This window comes from Rhinatrema bivittatum, chromosome 4 (genome assembly GCF_901001135.1).
Source record: "Rhinatrema bivittatum chromosome 4, aRhiBiv1.1, whole genome shotgun sequence".
Classification (NCBI taxonomy): Eukaryota; Metazoa; Chordata; class Amphibia; order Gymnophiona; family Rhinatrematidae; genus Rhinatrema; species Rhinatrema bivittatum.
The window spans coordinates 292,577,959-292,603,847 of record NC_042618.1 but is presented as its reverse complement, the minus strand read 5'-3'; the positions used below and the strand labels follow the sequence as shown (position 1 = coordinate 292,603,847).

The window sequence follows — 25,889 nt, the reverse complement described above, 5'->3', positions numbered from 1 at the left end:
ATGGAGAGAGCGAATTTAAAAAAAAAAAGGGCTGGTGGAGGAAGGGGTATTAGAGGAATGAGGGAGGGCATAGCAATGGGGGTCATAAGAGCAAGGGGATGAGCCCGAAGCACTTATGCTGCTATTAGAAGAGGGGGATCCAAGACTGGCAAGTGCCTCAAGCCCCCAAATCTGGCTTGCAGATTGAGATTTGGGAGGGACTTGGGAATGGAGGAGAACTCAGAGATTGAATGGGGATAGGGGAATGGGGACTGAGAGACTCAGGGATAAAGGGGATGGTGGGTACTAAGTAATTGCATGGGCAGTAAATTTAAGGGTGTGTTAAATGCATTGGACTGTGTCAGCCAGGGTATCAAAAGGTGAGATGATATGAGATTGCAAAGGATCTAGAGGGGCTAGAAAGGAGGCAAAACCGTTAGACTGAAAAAAGTACTGGAGGCCAGAGAGGGGAGGATTGACAGAAGGAGCTGGGGCTGTTGAGAAGATACTAGACAGAGGAAGGTAAATGAGAGCTGGGAGGAGGGTGATGAAACTGTAGAAATAGGCTGGGAAGGAGGTGAAAAAGGGGGAATGGGAAGCTGAGGAAGGGGGCAAGAAGAAGACGAAAGGGAATGGATACCAGGAGGGGATGAGGGACAGTAAAGGAGATGGGGCTGGTAAGAAAATGAAAGAGAAAGGTAGATAAGGGGTGGGAACACAGGGTGGAAATAGGAGTGGTGAAAGACTGGAGGATCAGAATAATTGGGGAGAACAGACAGAGGAAATTGACTGGGAGGAGTGAGATGAAAAACTGATAGGTGAGAGGGAAAATAGGAAATATGAAGTCTGGGAGGGTAAGAGAGGAGGAGGAGGAGAGGTGAAATCCAGCAATGAGTGGCTAAGGAAACAAAGAAGAGAGAAATAGAGAAACAAATTGAAAGATCAATGTCAGTAACAGATGCAGGGAAGGAATGGAGAAGACATGGATTTATATTTAATTGCTTGCCTTTCTAAATCAAAGCTCAAGGGAAGTTCTAACCAGGTACAGAAGATATTTACCTGCCTCAGATGGTTTATAATCTAAAAGGGTCATTCACTAAGCTGAGGTCTATTTTCCCGAGGGAAAAATACCAGGAGAGTCACACAGCAGTGGTAAACAACCCTGTCACTTTGTGATTCCCGCAGTATTTTTCCCCATGGTAAAATAACTGCAGCAAAAAAAACGACAGCAGTGAATTCACCCAAAGAACACACAGTGATGGCCATGGGACAGTGCATTTCTGGATAAACCATCTCAGAAAAGACATAGCAGACATATAAAAGGTATAGAGAAGGGCGACAACAATAATAGGAGTAAAGGAATGTCTGGCACCATTTTGAAAAATGGATGTTGATGGGCCCATAGCCTAGAGGGCGCTCTAAGCTCCCACTAGACACCAGGGGCAAAGGGGCCAATTTAATAAGGTGCGCTGAAGCTGCTGTGGGTTTGTGCACACATCTACGTGCATTTTTATGTGCGTTTTCCCACGCAAAGCCCTATACAAGTTTGTAAAAAAGGGTTTAGTGCGCGGGGAAAAGAGCTCGTACAAACACACTTACAGATCTGTGTTTTTTCGGCGCGAGTGCATGCTAATGGAATGCAAAGGAGGTCATTATCTATTTACGAGCAATGCAGGGAACTGTGCTAGCAGAGAGGTCAGGTTAGTGCCAATTTTTTAATGCGGATTTTTACCTTTCTGTCACTTTTTACCTTTCTGTCACTTACCTCCTGCCCTGGGTCAGGGCAGGAGGTAAGTGACAGAGAGAAGGCAGCTTCTCAATGAGGCAGAATCGCCGATCTGCATTTCACGTTCTCGCTGGCAGACAGAGTCCCATCATGAAGGGGTTAGATATTGCTCTGTCCACCTTCACATCAACTTCTGGACCATTAATTTATTCATCTTTATGAAAAAGAAAGGCTTTCACCCCAAGAATCAATCGCAAGCATTCTCACGCTGATGGGTGTCCACGAGGGTTTCTCTGCAGATGTCCAAGTGTTTTACTACATAGGGCCATTAGTTCACGTTACTGCATGCATTATGGCGCATTTGCTGTGCGCGTATTTTGTGCGTGCATCTAATTAGAATATGTGGCTATTACATCCCGAGCTACCACTGTTTTTTTCCGAGCGTGCCAAAAAGATCCGTACAGAAAAATCAGTGCGTATTTCAGCACGGGTCTTATTTTATCAGCCCCGATATACTGAGTAAATAGGTAGGTCTGGAGGGTGGGGGTCCCAGTCTCTGAGATCCATATTTTTGCACTGACAGGGAGCAGTTGGGTGTTGGAGCAGGGACTGAGCCGCACTTTTAAAAATTATTTTTTTCTACTACAGCTATCTCCAAGAACAGCGGGGGTGAGTGAGACAGGGTTCTATGCAGATCCCCATTGTTTTATAAACACTTTTGGGAAGAGTGATTGGTCCCTATAAGGCTAGGCCCTGGAAACATTGGGACAGGGGGAGGTTAGCTAACTTCACATCACAGAACGCAGCTTATGATTTTTCTGGCAAGCCACGTTATTTGATTTGCATCGCATGGGGTATTTATGAGCTGATTATCATGCATTTGCATGCTAATCAACTCATTTAAATGCTGCAGTGCCAGGGGCCAGAATAATGTGACAAATTTGAAAAACCTCACACTGTCCCCACATTAGGCCATTTACTGGACAGTAAACATGGCCTAGTGAATGAACCTAAGTTTGTACCTGAGGCATGGAGGGTTAGGTGACTTGTCCAAAGTTAAAGGAGCATGAATGAGAGAACTAGGATTTGAACCCTGGCTATAGCCTACTATTACTCTTTACACTACTACTCCACTCTATAAAAGACTTAGGAGAAGATCAACAGAAACAAAGAGCAAATAAGAAACCTTGTCTACCCCAATTAGAAAAATAAAATGCCCATAAATCAAAGATAGAAAATTATTATTTTTTCAGTTTTTAATTATTAGAGTAAATCAACTTTAGGAATCTGCATTTCTGCAGGTTTTTGTGTTGCTTCACAAAGTGTCTGGCAGTGGAGGAATTTTGAGTTGTTGTTACAAAAGTGATACCAGAATTTGAATATATATTTTTTATGATGAGTTAAAAGGGGAAACACCCTAATTCTGCTCTGTATAAACTCCAGAATAGGTATAAAAAACCTATGATGTTGACATTGAGATGTACAAGAGTTTTTCTACCCTTCAGTCTCATATTGAGAAACAGTGGGCAGCATATCAGGTCACACATTTTTCCCCAATAAAGCAAGCAAAGATTAGAACTTGTGAAAAAATAAAATTTAATAACTTTAATTTCAAAAACAGCTTGTAAAAAATAAAGAATATTTTATCTTTCTTTCATGACATTTTTAATGGTAAAATAATTGGGATATTTTTATTTAGTTCAACTGCAACATGTAGTGTGCAGTGTGTCATGCACTTCAGCTTCATCTGTCAGGTGTGTGACAAGGGAATGAAGGTTGAGAACTACTGTATTATATGAATTTCGTTATGATCAAGAGGTTCGTGAACCGTTAGACCGACGGGGAGGTTGGTACTACCTTGGGAGATGGCTTCGCAGGTTCCCCCGTCAGGTGGTGAGGCGGAACAGAAGTTGGGACTGGCTGGGTCCTCACTGTAGGAGACTCTGATGGACGCTGAGAGGACGCGGAGGCGTGAAGTCGGAGCAAGGGGCAGTTGGATCTTCGCCACTGGAGACCCACGGTCCCCCCAGGAGGAGCCCATAGGGACCCGGGCCGCTGGGACTTAGGAGGACCTTTGAGAGGTCGAAGAGGCGTGAGGACGGTGCAAGGGCCAACAGGATCTTCGCCACTGGAAGCCCACGGTCCCCCCGGGAGGAGCCCATAGGGACCCGAGCCACTGGGACTTAGGTGGGCCCTTGAAGGAGGATGGTCTAAGAGAAGACCGAGGTCGAGTACCAGAGGATCGCTGCTTGCCAGTCTGAAGTCACACACCGAGGAATCACCGCTTGCCAGTCCGAAGTCACACACCAAGGAATCACCAAGAAGAAGTAGGAACCAGGAATCAGGAACTCGAGGAACCAGAAGACTCACCGAAGCAAGCAGACTCAAACAATGAAGTTGCCAAGTCGAGGAATGGCTGTGGACAGTCTCCTTATATACTTCCCTGTGCCTGGCCCATCAGGAACAGGTGAAGTCAATTTGAAGGACGAGGCCCCTTTAAATTCTGTGAGGAGGCATGGCCTCGCGCCTATGGTGGCCATCTTGGATCCGACCCGATGCCGCGAGGGAGAAGCAGGGACGCTTCCCCTGCCGGCAGCCCCCACGGAGGCCCGCGCTGGTGCGAGGGCGAGATGGGCCTGACTCCCCCGGCTTCTTCGATGCTGCTGCGGCGGCCCCGCCGCCACAGGTCAGGTAGGGGGTTGCAGCCTCGACCATCCGCGGAACACAACAAATTCATATTGTGTTAGTCATGACAAACTTACTCCTGACTTATCCTGTAATTTTTTTACTGAGTGTATTTCAGTGAGGTTTAGCTGTTTTTCCTTCAAAATCTAGGGCCTAACACAGCTATTCTCCATCAATGCATACTTTGGGACTGCTCTCCTCACCCCTGAAAACTGTGCCAGGGGTATGATAATGGGAATTCTCTTCATCCATATATTATTAGGAGTCTTTACTCTCTAGTGAGTGCTATGTAAACCTACCTGAGGAAGATTCGAGTCTGTCAAGTTTACTAATCAGCCAGTCAAGGTTATTGGAGAACTGAGCACAATTACTTCTATTACCACGAATAAGGGCAGCTGAAAGAGAGTTAAGGATAGAACTGTAAGCTCCATAGCTATCACCAAAACTATTAGTATGTTTGTCACCATCAGTAGTGTCAACATTATCACCCTTAGGTATATCCTCATTATCAATATCAACATTGTCTCTGTTGTTGTTCTTCACACTGTGTGTATTATTGCTATCATTAGTCTCCACAGTCTCACTACTTTCAGTACTACTAAGGTCAACATATTACTACTATCCTTTTGAAATATTGTTTTTGCCAGAAGGATCATGATCACTGTTAGTTCTGACTATATTTTCAAAATTAGTACCAAAAAAGACATGCATGATATCAGCATGGGTAAAGGACATCAGTAACATATCAAAATCATCACCATTATCACTCTTAACACAATTGCCAATATTTCTATTGAAATCCCATGTTTGTAATCATACATTATTACTATAATGGGAAGCCTTTTAGTTATGTACTGATTCTTTCAGCACAACAATGAGAAAAACTACTCATAAGAATGAATTTTCAAAACATTTACATGCATAAAATTAACATATATGCATGTAAGTAGTTTGTTCTCATGCACACACTATTTTATAAACATTAAAACTATTTGCATGTTTTTGGTCTTGAGCCCACATTTACGCATGTAAAAATTAGGCAGTCTAGGGATATTCCAGGGTGGGTTCTAGAGGTACATTTACAAGTTGCTCTTTTAAGAGTCTTATATGCATACATTTGGCAACTTTTCCATGTAATGTAACACCTACTAATTATTCTGCGCAATTGATATCAGACTTGACTATTGTCAACTACTGGCTGGATGGGAGGTCTGGACAAACTGTAGGGAGTTCAAAGTGAAGAACTAAGATGGTCTTGACGATCTGAAAAAGGACTGGGCGAACTAATGAAGGTTTCCGAAAACTGGTGATTTCAATTATGCATGCATAATTTAAAATATACCGACTTCTGCATGTGAAACAGGATTTTACGCATTTAATTTTTTACACACGGTTTTTAAAATTGGTAAGAAAAGTATGCACTTTCAATGCATTGCAGATATTCACATATAAGAAAACATATGAGCATATGTTGGGGGTACACATACTGTTGCGCTGGAGGTGGACACTTGGCCTGGCGCAGGATTGGTATTGCCCCCTGAGGGTTCCCAGAGGGTGCCTGCCGCCAGGAGGCGGAGCACATGAGGAGATAGAGGATAGCTGGAGCTTCACCAATAACAGTCCGGGGTTTCCTTGGGTTGAGCCCTTGGGTACCCGGTCCGCCTGGGCTTAGGTGGGCCTCGGAGGATCTCCTGGAGAGGTAGCGGAGAGGTGTGCCCACCAAGAGCAAGGGTGCGCAGCTACGGGAGAACAGTTGACCTAGACCGGAACAGAGGTTACTGGAGACCACTGGAATGGAGCAGGAACTGAAGGTCCTCCGGTCAGGATAGGCAGGGCCTAGTGGTCTAGCTGGTACCGCGGGTAACGTCAGAGCAGGCAGGCCTGGAGGCCACGGGAGTAGCAAAGAGAGTGTCCATGTGGAGCACAAGGGTCAAAGCCAGGGTATCCGTCCAAGAGTGATCAGCCAAAGCAAAGGTCAGTCCAGGTATTAGTCCGAACGTGGTCAGTAGCAAGCAGAGGTCGGTTCCAGGCGGCAGTCCAAACATGGTCAGAGACAGGCAGAGGTCTGTTCCAGGCAGCAGTCCAAACGTTGTCAGAGGCAGGCAGAGGTCAGTTCCAGGCAGCGGTCCAAACGTGGTCAGAGATAGGCAGAGGTCAATACCGTGAGTCAGTCCAAGTGTAGTCAGAGGCAAGCCAAGGTCAGTACAGAGTATCAGTCCGATTGGTACTACCTGGGAAGCAGAACAGGAACAGGAATGGATGCTGGAGCACAGAAGGACCACGGGAACACAGGAACGAAGGAGCACTGGAAGACACAGGAACACAGGAACGTAGGAGCACTGCAAGACACAGGAACACGGGAACGCAGGAACACAGGAACAAGTACTGGAATGGGAACACGGGAACTCAGGATGGCAACTAGCTTCTCAATGATGAGATAACCCATTTGCCAAGGCAAGGAATTGGAGCCTGAGCCCTGTCTTTTATACAGGGCTCAGGTGACATCATTGTCATGCGCCGCGGAGGAGCTTCCCGCGCTTGGCCCTTTAAATGGCCGGGAATTCCACGCACGCACGTGCTTAGGGGCGGACCCAACACCAGCGAGTACGCCGAGCCCTGGCGTGAAGAGCCGTGTGAGGCTGAGGGCCAAGAAGGCCCAGAAGAAGCCGCGGGAACTGGCGGCGGCTGCAAGGGAGGTCAGACCAGGCCCTGCAGAGGAAAGCCCGAGGTGAACGGGGCCGGCCGTGCACTAGCACGGCTGGGACGCGCAACAGTACCACCACCACCCCCTTCTAGGCCTCCCCCTTAGGCTTGTCCGGATACTGGTGATGGAAGGTGCGAAGGAGGTCTTTATCGAGAATGTGGTGGGAAGGCTCCCATGAGTTCTCGTCCGGACCGAAGCCTTCCCATGCCAGGAGGTATTCCCAGCACCCTCTACGGCGGCGGACATCTAAAACCTCGCGCACTTGTAGGGTGGCTTCAGGCTCCGCAGTAAGTTGCGTGGGCTGTGGTGGTCTTTGCGATGGCCAGGATAGGACCAGCGGCTTGAGTAAGGACACATGCAATGTGTTGTGGATTCCAAGATTCGGAGGCAGTTTCAGTTGGTAGGTTACTGCTCCCACCCGTCGTAGGACCGGGAACAGCCCTATGAATTTAGGGGCTAATTGTTATGAGAGTAATCGGAGGCGGATATGCCTCGTATTGAGCCAGGCCTTCTGCCCAGGAAGGAAAACTGGGGCGGCCCGATGCTGAGCATCAGTTGCTCGCTTGGCCCACTCGGCCGCTTGGCACAGGCGTTCCTTGACTTGATCCCACAAGCAGCGGATGGTTTGAGCAGTGGCTTGTGTTGCTGGAGAAGACATGTTGAGAGGAACTGGTAGAGGAAGGCGGGGCTGCCGGCCAAAGACTACAGCAAGTGGAGATGTCCCGGTGGCGGATGCGACGTGGGTGTTATGTGACAATTCCACCCAAGGAAGAAGGTTGACCCAGTTATCCTGCTGGTCATTGACGAAGGACTGGAGGAAGGCCTTCAAGGAGCAATTGGTCCTTTCGGCCTGGCCGTTGGCCTGCGGATGGTAGGCAGAGGTCAGATTTAGGGTGATATTGAATTTGTTGCAAAGGGATCTCCAATACTTTGCAGCGAAGTGGGGACCACAATCTGAGACAATCTCTTGTGGCAATCCGTGGAGGCGGAAGATGTGGTGCAGGAAAAGTCGGGCAAGTTCAAAAGCCGATGGTAGGCCAGGCAGAAGCACAAAATGGACCATTTTGGATAAGCGGTCTATTATGACCCAGATTATGGTGTGCCCCTTGGAAGGGGGCAACTCTACAAAGAAGTCCATAGAGAGACTGGTCCAGGGTTCAATGGGTGCCAAGAGAGGCTGAAGAAGCTCCACGTAGTCTTGGGAATCCTTCGCCATGGTAGCCCACCAGTAGTGTCTGCGGAGCATCTCTAGAGTTCAGGTCCGGCCGAGATGGCCGTCGAGACGAGAGTCATAAGCCCAATGAAGCACTCTCTCTCGGAGATGGCGAGGCACCACCATCTTGCCAGCCGGCACGGTGGTGGTAACTGCAATGGAAATACAAGCAGGGTCAATGATGTGAGCTTTTGTTTCGGGAGTATCCTCCTGCTCTACTGAGCGTGAGAGTGCGTCGGCATGGAGATTCTTATCAGCCGGCCTGAGTCGCTGAAGAACAGTCTGGACATGTGAGCGATAGGAGTCCAGATCTTTTGAAAAGTTCAAGATGTCATCTAAATAGACTGCAACGAAGGAGTATAGGAGGTCTCGGAAGATCTCACTCATCATCATCTGGAAGATGGCAGGGGTGTTGCAAAGCCCACAGGGCATTACTACGTACTCGTAGTGTCCATCCTGCATATTAAACACAGTTTTCCATATATCCTCGGGTTGTATACGGATTAAATTATAGGCCCCACGCGGGTCCAACTTGTTAAAGATTCGAGCCCCCTGGAGCCGATCAAACAGTTCGCTGATGAGTGAGAGTGGGTTGCAGTCTTTACAGGTGATGGCATTCAGGCCTCGGTAATCAATACATGGCCTTAAGGTACCATCCTTCTTCCTCACGAAAAAGAATCTGGCACCCGCCGGGGATGTTGAGGGTCTAATGAATCCCTCAGCTAAGTTTTCCTTGATATATGGGGACATAGCTTGGGTCTCTGGAAGTGAGAGTGGGTAGGTTCTGCCTTTGGGAGGTGTACTGTCAGGTAGTAGCTCTTCCTCATGGAGAGTCCCCACAGTCAGCTGGATGGGTAGAGTGTGATGGATGATACGATCAGGTAAAGGCTCTCCGTGGATGGAGGCAATTCATAACGGTACTTCAAGGGCTTGATTCGGAACTTGAAGTAGGGTAACTAGTTCTTCAAGAATGAAATTTCCACCAGCCCCAGTATCCACGAGGGCGGTGGTGGAGAATGAGTGTGCCTCCCTAAGGAGGGAGACAGGCAAAAGGAGTTGAGGGCCAGTGACTGTAGTGTCCAAGCTCAGGACCCCCATTGGGCTTAGGCTTTGGAGTTTCCCAGACACACCAGACAGGTCTGGATAAGGTCTCCACAGTAAAGACAGAGACCAGACTTCCATCTTCGGAGGCGTTCCTCGGGAGTAAGACGACCGTGGTTTATTTGCATAGGTTCTTCCTTCGGCAGAGAAGCCATTGAAGGTGCCCTTGATTTGGTGCTCACGGAACGAGGAGGTTCCATGGCCAGTCGTCTGCTAGGTCTTATCTCCCGGTGCCGTTCCCGGAGGCGGTGGTCAATCCGCCCAACTAAAGTGATGAGGTCCTCCAATTACGTGGGGATCTTTCGGGCTGCCAATTCGTCTTTTAGGGTGAATGACAAGCCCTCGAGATAGAGTGCCCGCAGGCAGTCTTCCTGCCATCCTAACTCCGTAGCCAGGGTACGGAACTCCACGGTGTATTCTGAGAGGGAATGTGATCCTTGATGAAGGTGGAGGAGATGGTGGCCGGCGACCACCTGTTGGCCTGGGTCATCGAAGGTGCATCAGAACGTGGAAATAAATTGAGGGAGCTGCTGAAGTACTGAGTCAGAACGCTCCCAGAGTGGGGAGGCCCATGCCATGGCTTTCCCTTCCAAACAAGATAGGATAAACGTGATCTTTGTCACTTCATCTGGGAACAGGGAAGGCTTGAGAGCAAACTGTATGTAGCATTGATTGATAAAACCCCGACAGAGACAAGTATCCCCCATTGAAACGGGGAGGAGCTGGGAGGGCCAGCAGTGCCCGTGAGGGCATCGAGGTTGAAGAAGCATTGAAAGCAAGAGTCCGGGGGTTGGCCAGGGCGGACTCCTTGAGTTGTGACTGTAAATTCTCTACCGAGGTGGCCAGTGCCTCAAGGAATTGCTGTTGCCCCCGGACATGAGTAACCAGGCATGGGATGGCCCGCAAGGCGGGGGACTCCGCCAAGTCCATGGCCTTGGCAATCTGTGGCACTGGAGGTGGACCCTTGGCCTGGTACAGAATTGGTACGGCCCCCTGAGGGTTCCAGAGGGTGCCTGCCGCCAGAAGGCGGAGCACACGAGGAGATAGAGTCTAGCTGGAGCTTCACCAATAACAGTCTGGGGTTTCTGTGGGTTGAGCCCTTGGGTACCCTGACCACCTGGGCTTAGGTGGGCCTCGGAGGATCTCCCGGAGAGGTAGCGGAGAGGTGTGCCCACCAAGAGCAAAGGTGCATGGCTACTGGAGAACAGTTGAGCTATCTTTTCTGTTTCATTAAATTTAAAGTACATTTTAATTTATAAAGATATAAAATTACTAGTTTATATTGATATGTCACAATGTAGGTTTTTTTTCAAACTTTATTACTATCTTAATGTTGCATTTTTACTTTATTTTATCTATTTAAGTTTTATTTTTACTGATCAGTTTGGAAATCTTTTTGTTCAAATTTTATTTGCTAAGATGGTATAAAAAAAAAGTTATTAAATAAATAAATAAATAAATAAATAAATATAAATAAATAGACCGGAACAGAAGTTACTGGAGACCAGTGGAACGGAGCAGGAACTAAAGTTCCTCCGGTCAGGATAGGCAGGGCCTTGTGGTCTAGCTGGTAGAAGGCTGTGGGTGACGTCAGAGCAGGCAGGCCTGGAGGCCACGGGAGTAGCAAAGAGAGTGTCTGTGTGGAGCGCAAGGGTCAAAGCCAGGGTATCTGTCCAACAGTGGTCAGCCAAAGCAAAGGTCAGTCCAGGTATCAGTCCGAGCGTGATCAGTAGCAAGCAGAGATAGTTTCCAGACGGCAGTTCAAATGTGGTCAGAAGCAGGCAGAGGTCAGTTCCAGGCAGTGGTCCAAATGTGGTCAGAGGCACGCAGAGGTCAATACCGTGAGTCAGTCCAAGCGTAGTCAGAGGCAAGCCAAGGTCAGTACCGAGTATCAGTCTGAAGAGTACTACCTGGGAAGCGGAACAGGAACAGGAAGAGATGCTGGAGCACAGAAGGACCACGGGAACACAAGAAAGCAGGAGCACTGGAAGACACAGGAACGCAGGAGCACTGGAAGACACAGGAATACGGGAACGCAGGAACACAGGAACAAGTACTGGAACAGGATCGCAGGAACACAGGACGGCAACTAGCTTCTCAATGATGAGATGACCCGTTTACCAAGGCAAGGAACTGGAGCCTGAGCCCTGCCTTTTATACAGGGCTCAGGTGATGTCATTGTTGTGCGCCGCAGAGGAGCTTCCCGCACTTGGCCCTTTAAATGACCAGGAGTTTCGCACGTGCGCGCGCTTAGGTGTGGACCCAATGCCAGCGAGGACGCCGAGCACTGGCGTGAGGAGCTGTGTGAGGTCGAGGGCCTAGAAGGCCCGGGAGTGGCTGTGGGACGCCGCGGAAGCCAGGAACTGGTTTTGGCCGCAAGGGAGGATGGACCATGCCCTGCAGAGGAAAGCCCGAGGTGAGCGGGGCCAGCCGAGGCACTAGCGCAGCAGGGACGCACAACACATACATGTATTTTATATGCACAGATTATAAATTACTGTAGTAGATCTCCATGCAGCCATATATTTGCTACGTGGAGATCACATGCAGAAGTTGGTATAAGGGGCTGTGCGGAATTGTTTGAAAATTACCCTCATTATGATCAGCATACTTTTTATGGCTTTATTAGTACACAATAAATTAGACAGTGTATTATTAAAAAAGCAAGAAAGATAAGGGGATGTGGTTTAGCCTGCATTGGAGGGACCACTTCTACTATGTAAGAAGGAAGAATTCAGGATCCATTCCCATTCAGCCCTGGTTTCTTTGCTGACACTAGTAACAATGAGACTAGCTAATGCCTGTTGTGATGGTGGTTTCATGCAGCTAGTCTGACACACCAGTTCATTTTATTAGAGTTTATCTGGTGGGTATTTCTGATGGCTAGCAAAGTAGAAGCTAGTGAACTGAACACTGGAGCAGGTCTGGGGTCTGCTCAGAATGCTTGACCAGGGGTCGTATTCAGTGATAGCTCAGAATCAAAGATCACTGCCTGATAATCACCCAGTAATTCATAAAGGAGGTTGAGAATCTCTTTCCATGCTGGTCCTGCTTTCTCCCCAACAAACTCTGCAAAGTGTGCAGCACTGTTGTAGACATTCAAGTGGTCGATGCAATTCAGTACCAGGGCCAGCATTCCCTAAAACATAAGACACAAAAGAAAGGACAAGCTAGCTGATAGATACATCATTGCTTAACACTTCTAATCACCACACAGGTTCTGTCTTACATCCAATAAGATCTGGTGATCTCTCCAGACAAGAAATAGATCTAGAGACAGAGAGTTATGATTCTATACAGTGTCAAGCACTTCATGTGAAACCCTGCACCCAACAACTCTACAACTTCTAATAATATTATTAATCATTATTATTGATAAAGGACCATTGTGTAAATATTACTATACATGCAGAGCAATGAGTATTATTTATGTAATGCCAGTGTACAGAATGCTTTAATCACAGAGCATTCTGCTTGAGAAAAAGTGAATGTTCACACTTGGTCATTAGAAACAGAGATTGTAGTAATAACCCAAATAAATCAGAGGATAAAAAGATATGTATCTTTCCTGATGTGTCAAGAACCAGAGACAAGATGCAGGATTTGTTTGGCTACAAACAAGAACTATAAGATATATTGGCTAAATACTTTTTGCTGTTCCTTTGCAAATGCAGAGTCACACTTCAGAGGCTGGAATATATGTCTCTGTGACTTGGAGCACCCATATGAATTTATTAAACTTAAGAACACTCTCTAGAAGTGAATCAATGACAACCATAGATCCGTTAGTGAAAGAACAGGACTAGAACCAATTGTCAAGGCAGTGGAGGAAATCCCTCATGTCCCAAGCTCCAGAAACTTCTAGTACTTCTTTAATCCTATTGCCTAATGTTTTAATATATATACTTTGATATATAGTATCGGGTGCACACACAGGTAGATGAGAAAGCTAAAATGGAAAATAACCCACATTGTTTCCTTTTAAAAATCTCTAAATGTTCTTGAATTTTTCCCCATGATGTGTATGTGGTATAGGATGTTGGTTCTATGGGCATTTCTCTCCCAACATCAATTAACTTTCTCATAAAGGTGGGGACAGCGGGAGGCGCCTTTATGATCATGGCTGCAATGGATCTTAGGGAATCTTACCTACATTCTTATGGTGTGTTCAATGTTCTTAGGGGAAGTGTTTTGCTTTAAATCTCTATCTGTATATTGCAGGGTTTGTAGTAGTGGGCAGGGGTGGGGATGAAAATCGTTATAACAAAATATGTTGTTTTTTCTGATTGTTACTTGGATGTCACTGGATATGCATCAGAGTCTAATGTTTGTCCAGCTTGCTTCTTTATGCTTTTAATAAACTGTTTCAAATATAAAAATAAGCATGTGCAAAGTATGCATTTTGGAGAGATAATTTTCAAAGGAATGAGTTACATGTGTGAATGTAAATGAGCAGCGGCACGGAGGAAAGGAGCAGGAAGGCGGGAGCCAATAGCAAGTTGCCAGCGATTCAAAATCACGGCTTTGCTATTGGTTAAACTAGAGCGAGGAACGATCAGAGGCTTAGTTAGCATGGCAGACGAGCGAGGGAAGGCGTGCAATCTGAGCGGGGGTTTTGGCGTCGTGATCTTTGTTAGTTTTAAGAATTTATCTAATTAATTCTTAGATCCCGGGTGCTTAGCGAGCTGGCGCATGTCAAAAAAAACAAAAAGTCGCAATCTTGCAAGCAGTTTTTAGGTAGGTCCTATTCTCAGCTCCTTACTGCATTCCAATGCAGCGCAGAGGACAGGATTCGAGAGACAGGACAGGAGATCGGGGTCCTGACAGGGTCGACTTTCCTCAGCGGTTTGCATCAGCTGAGGCTCTGGTTGTGAGAGGTCCTCCTCAGCAGGCAAGTTCTGTTTATTACATGATCCTTCCTCCCATTCCCCGCCTTCCACCCCCCATTCTGTCTCTGTAGAAGTGGGCCTGAGGTGGAGCCTTCCCCCTTCCCCCCCCCCCCCCCCGCACCTCTCTCCTGAGGAACTAGATCCTCAGGACATTTCGCTGAACGTTACTGGGGATTTGTTCCTTGACCTGCCCCCCCGTCATTCTGGAATGCAAGGTACCTGGAGTTAGAGCTTCAAAGGGGAATGAAAAAGGTGTTTTGAAGGGGCAGCCTAGGATCATGGCAAGTAGGGATGTGAATCGTTTTTTGACGATTTAAAATATCGTCCGATATATTTTAAATCGTCAAAAATTGTTAGGGCCACGATACAATACCAATTCCCCCGATTTATCGTCAAAAAATCGTAAATCGGGGGAAGGGGGAGGGCAGGAAAACCGGCACACTAAAACCCCCTAAAACCCACCCCCGACCCTTTAAATTAAACCCCCCCCCCCCCCGCACCCCCCCCCCCCCCCAAATGCCTTAAATTACCTGGGGGTCCAGCGGCGGTCCGGAACGGCCTCCTGCAATTGAATCGTGTTGTCTTCAGCCGGCCAACACGATTCGACTACAGGAGGTCTTTCCGGACCCCCGCTGGACTTTTGGCAAGTCTTATGGGGGTCAGGAGGCCCCCCCCAAGCTGGCCAAAAGTCCCTGGGGGTCCAGCGGGGGTCCGGGAGCGATCTCCTGCCGCGAATCGTTTTCCGTACGGAAAATGGCGCCGGCAGATCGACTGCAGGAGGTCGTTCAGCGGGGGTTCCGGACCCCGGCTGAACGACCTCCTGCAGTCGATCTCCTGCCGTACGGAAAATGGCGCCGGCAGGAGATCGACTGCAGGAGGTCGTTCAGCGGGGGTTCCGGACCCCCGCTGAACAACCTCCTGCAGTCGATCTCCTGCCGGCGCCATTTTCCGTACGGAAAATGATTCGCGGCAGGAGATCGCTCCCGGACCCCCGCTGTACCCCCAGGGACTTTTGGCCAGCTTGGGGGGGGGCCTCCTGACCCCCACAAGACTTGCCAAAAGTCCAGCGGGGGGCCGGAACGACCTCCTGCAGTCGAATCGTGTTGGTCTATGGCCGCCGCCATTTTGCGCCGCCATTTTGCAAAATGGCGGCGCAGAATGGCGCCGGCTGAAGACAACACGATTCAATTGCAGGAGACCGTTCCGGACCGCCGCTGGACCCCCAGGTAATTTAAGGCATTTGGGGGGGTGTTCAGGAGGGTGGGGGATTTAATTTAAAGGGGTGGGTTTTAGGGTGTTTTAGTGTGCCGGTTTTCCTGCCCTCCCCCTTCCCCCGATTTAGCTACGGACCGCCGCTGGACCCCCAGGTAATTTAAGGCATTTGGGGGGGGGGTTCAGGAGGGTGGGGGATTTAATTTAAAGGGTTGGGGGTGGGTTTTAGGGTGTTTTAGTGTGCCGGTTTTCCTGCCCTCCCCCTTCCCCCGATTTAGCTACGGACCGCCGCTGGACCCCCAGGTAATTTAAGGCATTTGGGGGGGTTCGGGAGGGTGGGAGATTTAATTTAAAGGGTCGGGGGTGGGTTTTAGGGGGTTTTAGTGTGCCGGTTCACGATTTTAACGATTTTCACGATACTCTAAACACCCAAACGGCGACGATACGATTCCCTCCCCCTCCCAGCTGAAATCGATCGTTAAGACGATCGAGGACACGATTCACATCTCTAGTGGTGGGAAGGTCCATCAGCATCAGGCTGCAAGTGTTTCAAACTCTGGGGTCAGAGCTCAGGCAAAAATCAGAAAAGTTTGTTTTCAGGAGCAGGATGAGCCTCCTGCGGTTGAGAGAGGAGTTGATTCAGATGCAGAGCCACCTAAGAGCGTTCAGAGAGGTAAGAAGCAGCTAGTTGTTAAAAAGGCTGGTGAGGCAGGCGGTATAGGGTTGCACAGGGTTATGGTGGCAGATCCTCAGCCAAGTGCTGCGGTGCCCAGGTGTGTGGGCTTACGTGATGAAAGTTACCTTCCCGAGAGTGAGCTAAATAAGGCTCCTTTAAGGGCAGGGCGTGAAGGGCAGAGGGTGGGTAAGAGTAATGTTAGAAGTGCCCAGTACTTAGAGCCTTTGGTCAGGTTCCTTGAGGAGAGGGATGATTTCCCTGTACGGCTGGGAATCAGGATAAATACAGACAGGGGACTCAGGGATAAGACTGCGGACATCCGAGGGAGGAGGGTGAGCACTGTTCCAAGGGGAACAGGTTGGGCAGGGACTGCACAATGCGGGTGTTCGGGCAGTTCTGCTGGCTTTTCCATTTTTCCTGCAGAGGCTGAGAGCAGAGTCTATCCTGGCACTTCCAAGCAAAAAGCATGGAGGGACAGAGATTTTGCCTGTTCAGAGGTTCAACAAGAGACAGGAAGATGGAGGCTGAGTGTTCCTGACCCAGAAGAGCCAGGGGTGTCTTCTCTCGGTGGCGAAGCGGGTGAGTTGGAACCTCAGGGTGCTCAGCAAAAAACGGGTAAAAGAAAACGAAGAAGGAGAGACAGGAACTCCAGTACGGATTCTGATAGTAGTTCAGATGAATCTTCGACCTCTTCATCAAGCGAGACGGAGAGGGAGAAGAGATCCATAGAAACATAGAAATAATGGCAGAAGAAGACCAAACGGTCTATCCAGTCTGCCCAGCAAGCTTTCACACTTATTTTTTTTCATACTTATCTATTACTCTTGTCCCTTGTAAGTAACTTTTTGGTTCTATTTCCCTTCCACCCCCGCCATCGATCTATTTCCCTTCCACCCCCGCCATCAATGTAGTTAGCGGTGCTGGAGCTGCATCTAAGTGAAGTATCTAGCTAATTGGTTAGGGTGGAAGGGAGTGGACAGTGGAGTGCCTCAGGGATCTGTATTGGGACCCTTACTGTTCAATATATTTATAAATGATCTGGAAAGAAATACGACGAGTGAGCTAATCAAATTTGCAGATGACACAAAATTGTTCAGAGTAGTTAAATCACAAGCAGATTGTGATAAATTGCAGGAAGACCTTGTGAGACTGGAAAATTGGGCATCCAAATGGCAGATGAAATTTAATGTGGATAAGTGCAAGGTGATGCATATAGGGAAAAATAACCCATGCTATAATTACACAATGTTGGGTTCCATATTAGGTGCTACAACCCAAGAAAGAGATCTAGGTGTCATAGTGGATAACACATTGAAATCATCAGTGCAGTGTGCTGCCGCAGTCAAAAAAGCAAACAGAATGTTGGGAATTATTAGAAAAGGAATGATGAATAAAACGGAAAATGTCATAATGCCTCTGTATCGCTCCATGGTGAGACCGCACCTTGAATACTGTGTACAATTCTGGTTGCCGCATCTCAAAAAAGATATAATTGCGATGGAGAAGGTACAGAGAAGGGCTACCAAAATGATAAAGGGAATGGAACAACTCCCCTATGAGGAAAGACTAAAGAGGTTAGGACTTTTCAGCTTGGAGAAGAGACGACTGAGGGGGGATATGATAGAGGTGTTTAAAATCATGAGAGGTCTAGAACGGGTAGATGTGAATCGGTTATTTACTCTTTCGGATAGTAGAAAGACTAGGGGGCACTCCATGAAGTTAGCATGGGGCACATTTAAAACTAATCGGAGAAAGTTCTTTTTTACTCAACGAACAATTAAACTCTGGAATTTGTTGCCAGAGAATGTGGTTCGTGCAGTTAGTATAGCTGTGTTTAAAAAAGGATTGGATAAGTTCTTGGAGGAGAAGTCCATTACCTGCTATTAAGTTCACTTAGGGGTAGATTTTCAAACTATGCGAATAGGCCTACTTTTGCTGGCGCATCAGGCGCAAGCAAAAGTACGCTGGATTTTAGTAGATACGTGCGGAGCCGCGCGTATCCACTAAAATCCTGGATCGGCGCGCGCAAGGCTATCAATTCTGTATAGCCGGCGCGCGCCAAGCCGCGCAGCCTGCCCCCCGTTCCCTCCAAGGCCGCTCCAAAATCGGAGCGGCCTCGGAGGGAACTTCCTTTTGCCCTCCCCTCACCTTCCCCTCCCTTCCCCTACCTAATCCACCCACCCGGCCCTGTCTAAGCCCCCCCCTTACCTTTGTCGGGGGATTTACGCCTCCCAGAGGGAGGCGTAAATCCCCGCGCGTCAGCGGGCCTCCTGCGCGCCGGGACGCGACCTGGGGGCGGGTCCGGAGGGTGCGGCCACGCCCCCGGGCCACCCCGGGCCGTAACCACGCCTCCGGGTCCGCCCCCAAAACGCTCCCGGCACGCCCCCTAAACGCCGCGCGGTTCGGGCCCGCCCCCGACACTCCCCCCTCGGAGAACCCCGGGACTTACGCGAGTCCCGGGGTCTGCGCGCACCGGTGAGCCTATGTAAAATAGGCTCACCGGCGCGCAGGGCCCTGCTCGCCTAAATCCGCCCGGATTTGGGCGGATTTAGGCGTGCAGGGCTCTTAAAATCCGCCCCTTAGAGAATAGCCACTGCCATTAGCAATGGTTACATGGAATAGACTTAGTTTTTGGGTACTTGCCAGGTTCTTGTGGCCTGGATTGGCCACTGTTGGAAACAGTATGCTGGGCTTGATGGACCCTTGGTCTGACCCTGTATGGCATTTTCTTATGTTCTTATGTTCTTATGGTAGCAGTACTGGAGCTGCATCTAAGTGAAGTATCTAGCTATTTGGTTAGGGGTAGTAACCGACATCATAGCAAGCTACTCCCATGCATGTTTATCCAGCCTGTGCAATTCAGTCCTTGTTGGTTGTTGTCCGAATATAAATCATCTTTTCATCATTCCCCCTGCCATTGAAGCAGAGCCAGTTATAGATCGGGCCCGATGCAGGACATGAGCCATCCTGTGTTAGCATCTTTAACTGAGCTGTGGGAGGAAGTGCCCAGATGGCTGAGACGAAGGATCAAGAAATGCAAATATGTTAATATATTCAAACTATTAGAGGATAGAAGAGGAGGGAGGAAGGACAAAAAGAAGAATAAGGTTAGAGAGGCAGGACCAAAAGTATCCAAAAATATATTGAATTGGGTAAGGGGATTTTTGCTGCTGGCTAGCGTTGTTGGCCATTTTGAGCCGCAACAGTATGAGCCTTTGTTGGCTTATGTCGACAGAATCCTGGGGGCTTTTAAGGATTACGAAGGTTGGGCTTGGTTCAACTATGATGAGCGCTTCCGCGATAAAATGGAGGGTAATCGGTACATGTCCTGGGGAACGCAAGATATTAATCTATGGCTTACCCAAATGACGAATAAGTGTACCAGCGGGCCAAAAGGCCAAGGTAGCGGAGGAGAGTCGATTAGTGCAGGCAGAGGTACGGGTTCCTTTAGGAGCCAAGAAAGTGTGGCAAAAGGGGGGACAAAAGTAAGCCAGCTGGGAGTGGAGGGGACATCTGCTGGCGGTTTAATAAAGCCACTTGTTTATTTCTGGAATGTAAGTTCCGGCATGCCTGCACAATTTGTAGCGGTGCGCACCCAGCCACAAAATGTACAGCGAGCATTAGCGCTACCTCGCGCAGAGGTGGTAAACAATGAGGTGCATTTTGATAAGGCTTTTTCGCCCATAGTTTTGGAGGAGCTTTTAAAAAGTTTAAGTGTTTATCCAGATAAAAAAGTAGCGGTATTATTAGGTAATGGTTTCAAGTTTGGGTTTTCTATACCTTATACAGGGCCGGGGGCGGGGGGGGGGGGGGGGGGGGGTAATATGAAAAATGCTAGGTCAGTGGTGAGATTGAGAGAGGTTGCAGCAAATAAATTGCAAGAGGAGATAGTGTTAGGGCATATAGCTGGGCCATTCCGTGACCCGCCTTTTACAAAAAATGCATTTATCCCCATTGGTTGTAATACCAAAAAAGATTCCAGGGAAATTTAGGCTTATATTGAATTTGTCTTACCCTAAAGGTGTAACTGTTAACGGTTTTATTCCTAGGATTAATTGTTCAGTAAAGTATACCTTGTTCGATCTTGCGTTAGAGTTGGTAAAAAAGGCAGGTAGAGGAACGCTGTTAGCTAAGGCAAATATAGAATCGGCTTTTAGGTTACTCCCGATTCACCCTAGCAGTTTGCATTTACTGGTGAGTACTTCGTGGACAAGTGTTTGCCTATGAGTTGTGCTATATCCTGCGCTTACTTTGAGGCTTTTAGTTCCTTCTTGCAGTGGCAGACGGAACAAGAGACAGGGGAGGTTAGTTTGCTGCATTATTTAGACGATTTCCTATTTATAGAACAGAGGAACTCTGATCAGTGTGTCAAACAGTTAGATGGTTTTTTTAAAGGTGGCAAACAGATTGGGTGTGCCGATAGCGCAGGATAAGACCGAAGGGCTGATCACGAAGTTTACTTTTCTAGGGATCGAGTTGGATACAGTTACACTTGAGTCCAGGTTGCCGATGGACAAGGTCAACAAGTTAAGAGACCTTATGCGAGAAGTGAGTCGAGCGAAAAAGATTACTTTGAGAACAATGCAATCCTTGATTGGGGCATTAAATTCTGTGGATAGGGTAATCCCAGTGGGTCGGGGTTTTATCAGGAGGCTGTCCATGGCCATTGCGGGGATCAGGGCAGTGCATCATTTTATTCGGATAACACGGGCAATCAGGGATGAATTAAAAGTGTGGGAGGTAGTTTTGGAAGGCTTTAACGGGGTGTGTATAATGCCAGATAAGGAAGTAACAAATGATGAGCTGGAATTGTTTTCAGATGTGGCGGGGGCATTAGTTTTTGGGGTGTTTTTTCAAGGAAAATGGTGCACTGAGCCATGGCTGGATGATTGTGTAGCAGAGGGTATCACAAAGAACATAACTTTTTTGGAGTTATTTCCCATTGTAGTGGCTTTGGCTATTTGGGGCGAAGAGCTGGCTAACAAGCGAGTTATCAATTTTCAAGGGTTTTATAAAAGGATATTAGAAGTCATGGGCAGGTAATCAGTCGATTGTCTGCTAAATGTTTGATGGTTTCGGTATTATTGAGAGAGTTGGTAGGTCTTTGTTTGAGGAGGAATGTTAAGGTAACAGCTAAGCACGTACCAGGAGTAGAAAATGTTATAGCGGATGCTCTTTCTCGTTTTAAGTGGAAGGTCCTCAGATCGCTGGCTCCTGGCGTGGATGCAATGGTGGAGAAGTGTCCAGAATATCTGTGGACCTTAGGGATGAAGAAGAGTGGATGCTTATAAAAAAGTCAGTAGCCCCATCGACGTTGGCAGCGTATTTGGCTGGAAACTGGGAGATAACCAGATTTCTGCTGGGTACGGGTTGGGCAGGAGGGCCAGCGGAGGATCATTTAGTAATGCAATACCAACCAATATTCCTTGTCCATGGTAAAGTCGTACCTCGCGGGCTTCACATTCTTTCAGAAGCTAAGGGATTGGGTGAACCCCGCCTTAAGTTTTAGAGTGAAGCAAATTTTATAAGGGTGGCGTAGGGAACGTGGGTGGTGGGGAGACAGGAGGAGACCTATTAGATACGAGGATCTAGTTGAAATGGCAAGGTACTTGGAGTGTGTTTGCTGGTCTGAGTATGAAGTTCTTCTGTTCAGAGTGGCCTTCTCTTTAGTGTTCTTCGGAGCGCTGCGCTTAAGCGAATTGGTAGCTAGTTCAAAAACTAACGCACTCAGTGTCGGGTTGATGGAGGAGCAGGTTACAGAGTCAAATGACAGCGTTTGTTTGTATTTAAATAAATCCAAGATGGACCAATTCGGGAAAGTGTATTGGATACGAATGGGCAGGGCAGCTCATGCAGTGGCGTGCCCAGTTAGAATCCTGCAGGAGTACATGCGTGCGCGTCCTGACGTGGCGGGATCTTATTTAGTTCATGAGGACGGAGTGCTGCTCTCGAGTTATCAATTTTCAAGGGTTTTATAAAAGGATATTAGAAGTCATGGGCAGGGATGCGAGTTATTACAGCTCGCATTCCTTTCGCATAGGTGCAACAACGACAGTGGCTGAATTGGGTATGGCGAAGGGTGAGATCAAAGTCATTGGCAGGTGGAAATCCAACGCGTTCCAAGGTTACATACGGAAATAGGGTGGCGAATTGGTAATTGGATGGTAATGGATGTTTCTTCTTTTGCAAAACCAGTATGGGTTAATAATGAATCTGAGTGTGCCTGGGTCTTGGGTCACTCATTCGTGCATTGGGCACAGCACCAAGCACAAAGGGGCCATACGGTGAAGATCTGCAATTGGAGAGGCTACATTGGAGAATATGTTGGATGGGAAAACGGGGCATGAAATGGTCAGAGCTGGAATCATTCTTGCAGGAACAGGTCAACATCCTTGGGGTTCCACGGATCGTATTAGTACATCTGGGTGGTAATGATATCGGGAAGGAATACTGTAGAGATTTAATCTCCCACATGCACAAGGACCTAGCATTAATAATGATAATGTGGCCTAGTCTAAAATTGGGGTGGTCCGACAGCATCATTCTTTTTAAATTCAGAGATGAACCAATCTGGAAAAAAGGAGCGAAAAAAGTAAATCAGCAGATGGGAAGATGGGTGGTTAAACAGGGAGGGTTCTGGGTTCGACATCAGTGAGCCTGGGAAATGTTAGCCGGCTTCTTCAGAAGTGACAGTGTGCATCTGTCCGATGTGGGGATCGATTTATTCAATAACACCCTGCAGGAAGGATTGGAAGCTGTTATTCAGTGTGATTTGGGGGCCGCAGTGGGGGAACAAGGAAGCTAAACTTTCCTTGTTTGTGGCGGAAACCCAAGCCCAAGTTTAATGTTGTACATAAATTATTTGTTAAATGACATGGGGGGGGGGGGGGGGAGTCTCATGCAGTCGGGGGGGCTGCTGCACGAGAAGGTCTAAAGAGCTAGGGGCTAAAGCTCAATGACCACGGCTTGCCATTGCTGGAACGAGGCGGGGTAAGTAAGGGGGCAAATTGCTTACCACTGGGACGTGGGGGTGAGTAACAAGAACAGAAGCAGAAGGGGGTGGAAGGGGGGTAAGTCAGTCACAAGTATATTGTACGGGCTTGGGTTGGTGAAATATACTGCAGCCTTTTATAATGCCAATACTTGTCATGTATTATTTGAGGGGAGGAGGGAGCATGGAAAGCCAAGCGCAGATCTTGACTCCTTTTGTTACATTCTATGGTAGCAATTTCCAACAGCCCAATTATAAGTGTCCATGCACTTTGCACCTGTTATTTGTGCAGGTGGCTGAGTGGAGGAAAAGAGCAGCTGTACTTTTAGAAATCCCATCTATGCATGCTATTTCCCTCCCTGATCTTAATATACTCAGAGAAACATCTTCTTTTAATGTAACTTAAACAAATCATATCATGGCAGCTGAAAACTTTTCACCTCATTTAAAGAGGGCAACTTTCAGTCAGGCAATCTTACCCAGGTAAATACCTTTTGAAACTTGCCCTCCCTATTACTATTCCTTAATAGTATATATTTATATAATCTTTGTTTTATTAGTGTTATCATTTAATTTCCAGGGTAGTAATATAAGTATAGGATTCATTTAAATCAGTGGTTCCCAACCCTGTCCCGGGGACCCCCGAGCCAGTTGTGTTTTCAGGATATCCACAATGAATATGAATGAGAGAAAGTTTGCATGTTATGGAGGCAGTGCATACAAATTTTCTCTCATGCATATTCATTGTGGATATCCTGAAAACCTGACTGGCTGGAGGGTCCCCAGGACAGGGTTGGGAACCACTGAGTTAAATATATTAGAGAGGTTATTTGAGAGCCCATCAAAAATGACAGGAGAGACAGAAGGCACTTAGAAAACAGAGAGGATGGAAATGTGAAGTAAACGTAATAAATACTCTCCAAGTTTGAAACTTGTGCTAATTAATCCCATTTATAGGGATCATTTTCTATCAGCACATTAACAGGTGAATATTTGAAGGAATTGTGCCATTACAGGTGAATTTTCAAAGGAGTTAGGTGTGTAAATGTAATATACTATCGTAGTTAATTTTCAAAAACCATTTATCCATATTAAGTGAACTTATCATGGGTAACACCTGGACAATTCAACAGCATAACATTGTAGCAATTTTCAAAAGTCACTTAATGCAGGCAAAGTGAATTTACATACATAAAACCCAGTTTTACACATGTAAATGTTTTTGAAATTCAGGCCCATAAGTTTTAAATCAAATACATGCATGTTTCACCAATTTTCAAAGAGAAAATATATTTTTCTCTTTGAAAATTACCTCCACCTAAATTACATCTGTTTACATATGCATAGATTTTTTTTGAGTATATTTATGTTCATACTTTTGAAAATGCAAAAGTATGCCTGTAAGTACAAACCCTTCTCCAACTCTGTCCTTGGGAAGATCTCTGCTCATTGTGTCAATGCCTTTGAAAATTCCCTTCCCTATTTCTGTGAGATAGTGATTGGTTCTCTCAGACTGACTATTCAAGGGTGACAGATTGTGTCTGGGTGAATGCATGTGTGAGCAAGTGTGAAAACCAAAATGTCAGTGAGAGAGAGGTACTGTGTGAGTCAGCTACAGAGTGTGTTAAAATACTGGAATGATAGCAGTGGCTAGGTCAGTATGTAGAGATGTGTGTGCAATGTCCCAGTGAAAATGGCAGCAGTGCCCAGGAGAGCATGTACAGACAGCAACCAACAAGGACTGAACTTCACAATCTGGGTAAACAAATAAGCGTGGGGGTAGCTTGCTTATTACGGTGGTTACTACCCTAAACCAATTAAGCCTGATACATCACTTTGAATGCATATAAAGCGTTGCTCTCTGCTTCTATGGCAGGGGGAACTGTGGAAAACAGGATTTACATTCAGACAACATCCAACAAGGCATTGATCTGTGCAATCTGGGTAAACAAGCATCGGGGTAACTTGCTTGATGCGGCAGTTACTACCTTTAACCATTAAGCCTTATGCTCACCTTTGATGCACCTCCAGCATTACTCTCTGCACCAATGACAGGGGATGGAAGGAAATTTGAATCAAACAGTTACCAAAAAGGGCCCTGAACTTGGTGGTTGATGAAACAGATAAGTATGGGCAAATAAGTATGGAACTTGCTGGGCAGACTAGATGGGCCGATTGGTCTTTTTCTGCCGTTATTTCTTTGTTTCTATGTATGACAATAGTCACTTGTGCCTCCTGATTTTATCCTGATGGATTTTAAAGACCATTATTAGGCTTGTGGAATATTTTGATTTCTGCTTAGTTGTATAAGCCATAATGTCACCATCAATAGACTATTGTTTTGCTATTTATTTGGGTTTGCCAATTTCTTCTCTTAGACCATTACAGCTCCTGCTAGGTTAATTGAAGGAAAGAATCACAGGGATCATATCACCCCTGCATTATTCAAGCTTCAATGGCTCTCTGTTTATTACAGGATTCAATATAAAAACTTCTATGATGGTGCACATTTCCTGGGCAAATGCTTTATTGCAGATACACCAGACAAGAACTTTAAGATCTTTCCAGAGAGTTCTGCTAGATATTCCATTTTTAAAACAGGCTTGCCTAGCAGAAACTAGAGACTGTGTATTCTCAGTTGCAACGCCCCAACTTTGGAAAACTCTCCCAATTTCAAGCATACTTTTATATGCATAAAACAGACTTTCTACGG

At 47.0% G+C, this 25,889-nt stretch overlaps 1 protein-coding gene across 1 annotated transcript in view; it reads right to left on the bottom strand.

Moving 5' to 3' along the window:
- Nucleotides 1-25,889, bottom strand: part of RYR3 (ryanodine receptor 3) — a 1,291,138-nt gene that overhangs the window by 1,090,136 nt on the left and 175,113 nt on the right. Inside the window, 2 exon segments of the mRNA XM_029600192.1 lie at nt 4,690-4,785; nt 12,412-12,547. Of these exon segments, the coding sequence (XP_029456052.1) occupies nt 4,690-4,785; nt 12,412-12,547 (232 nt within the window).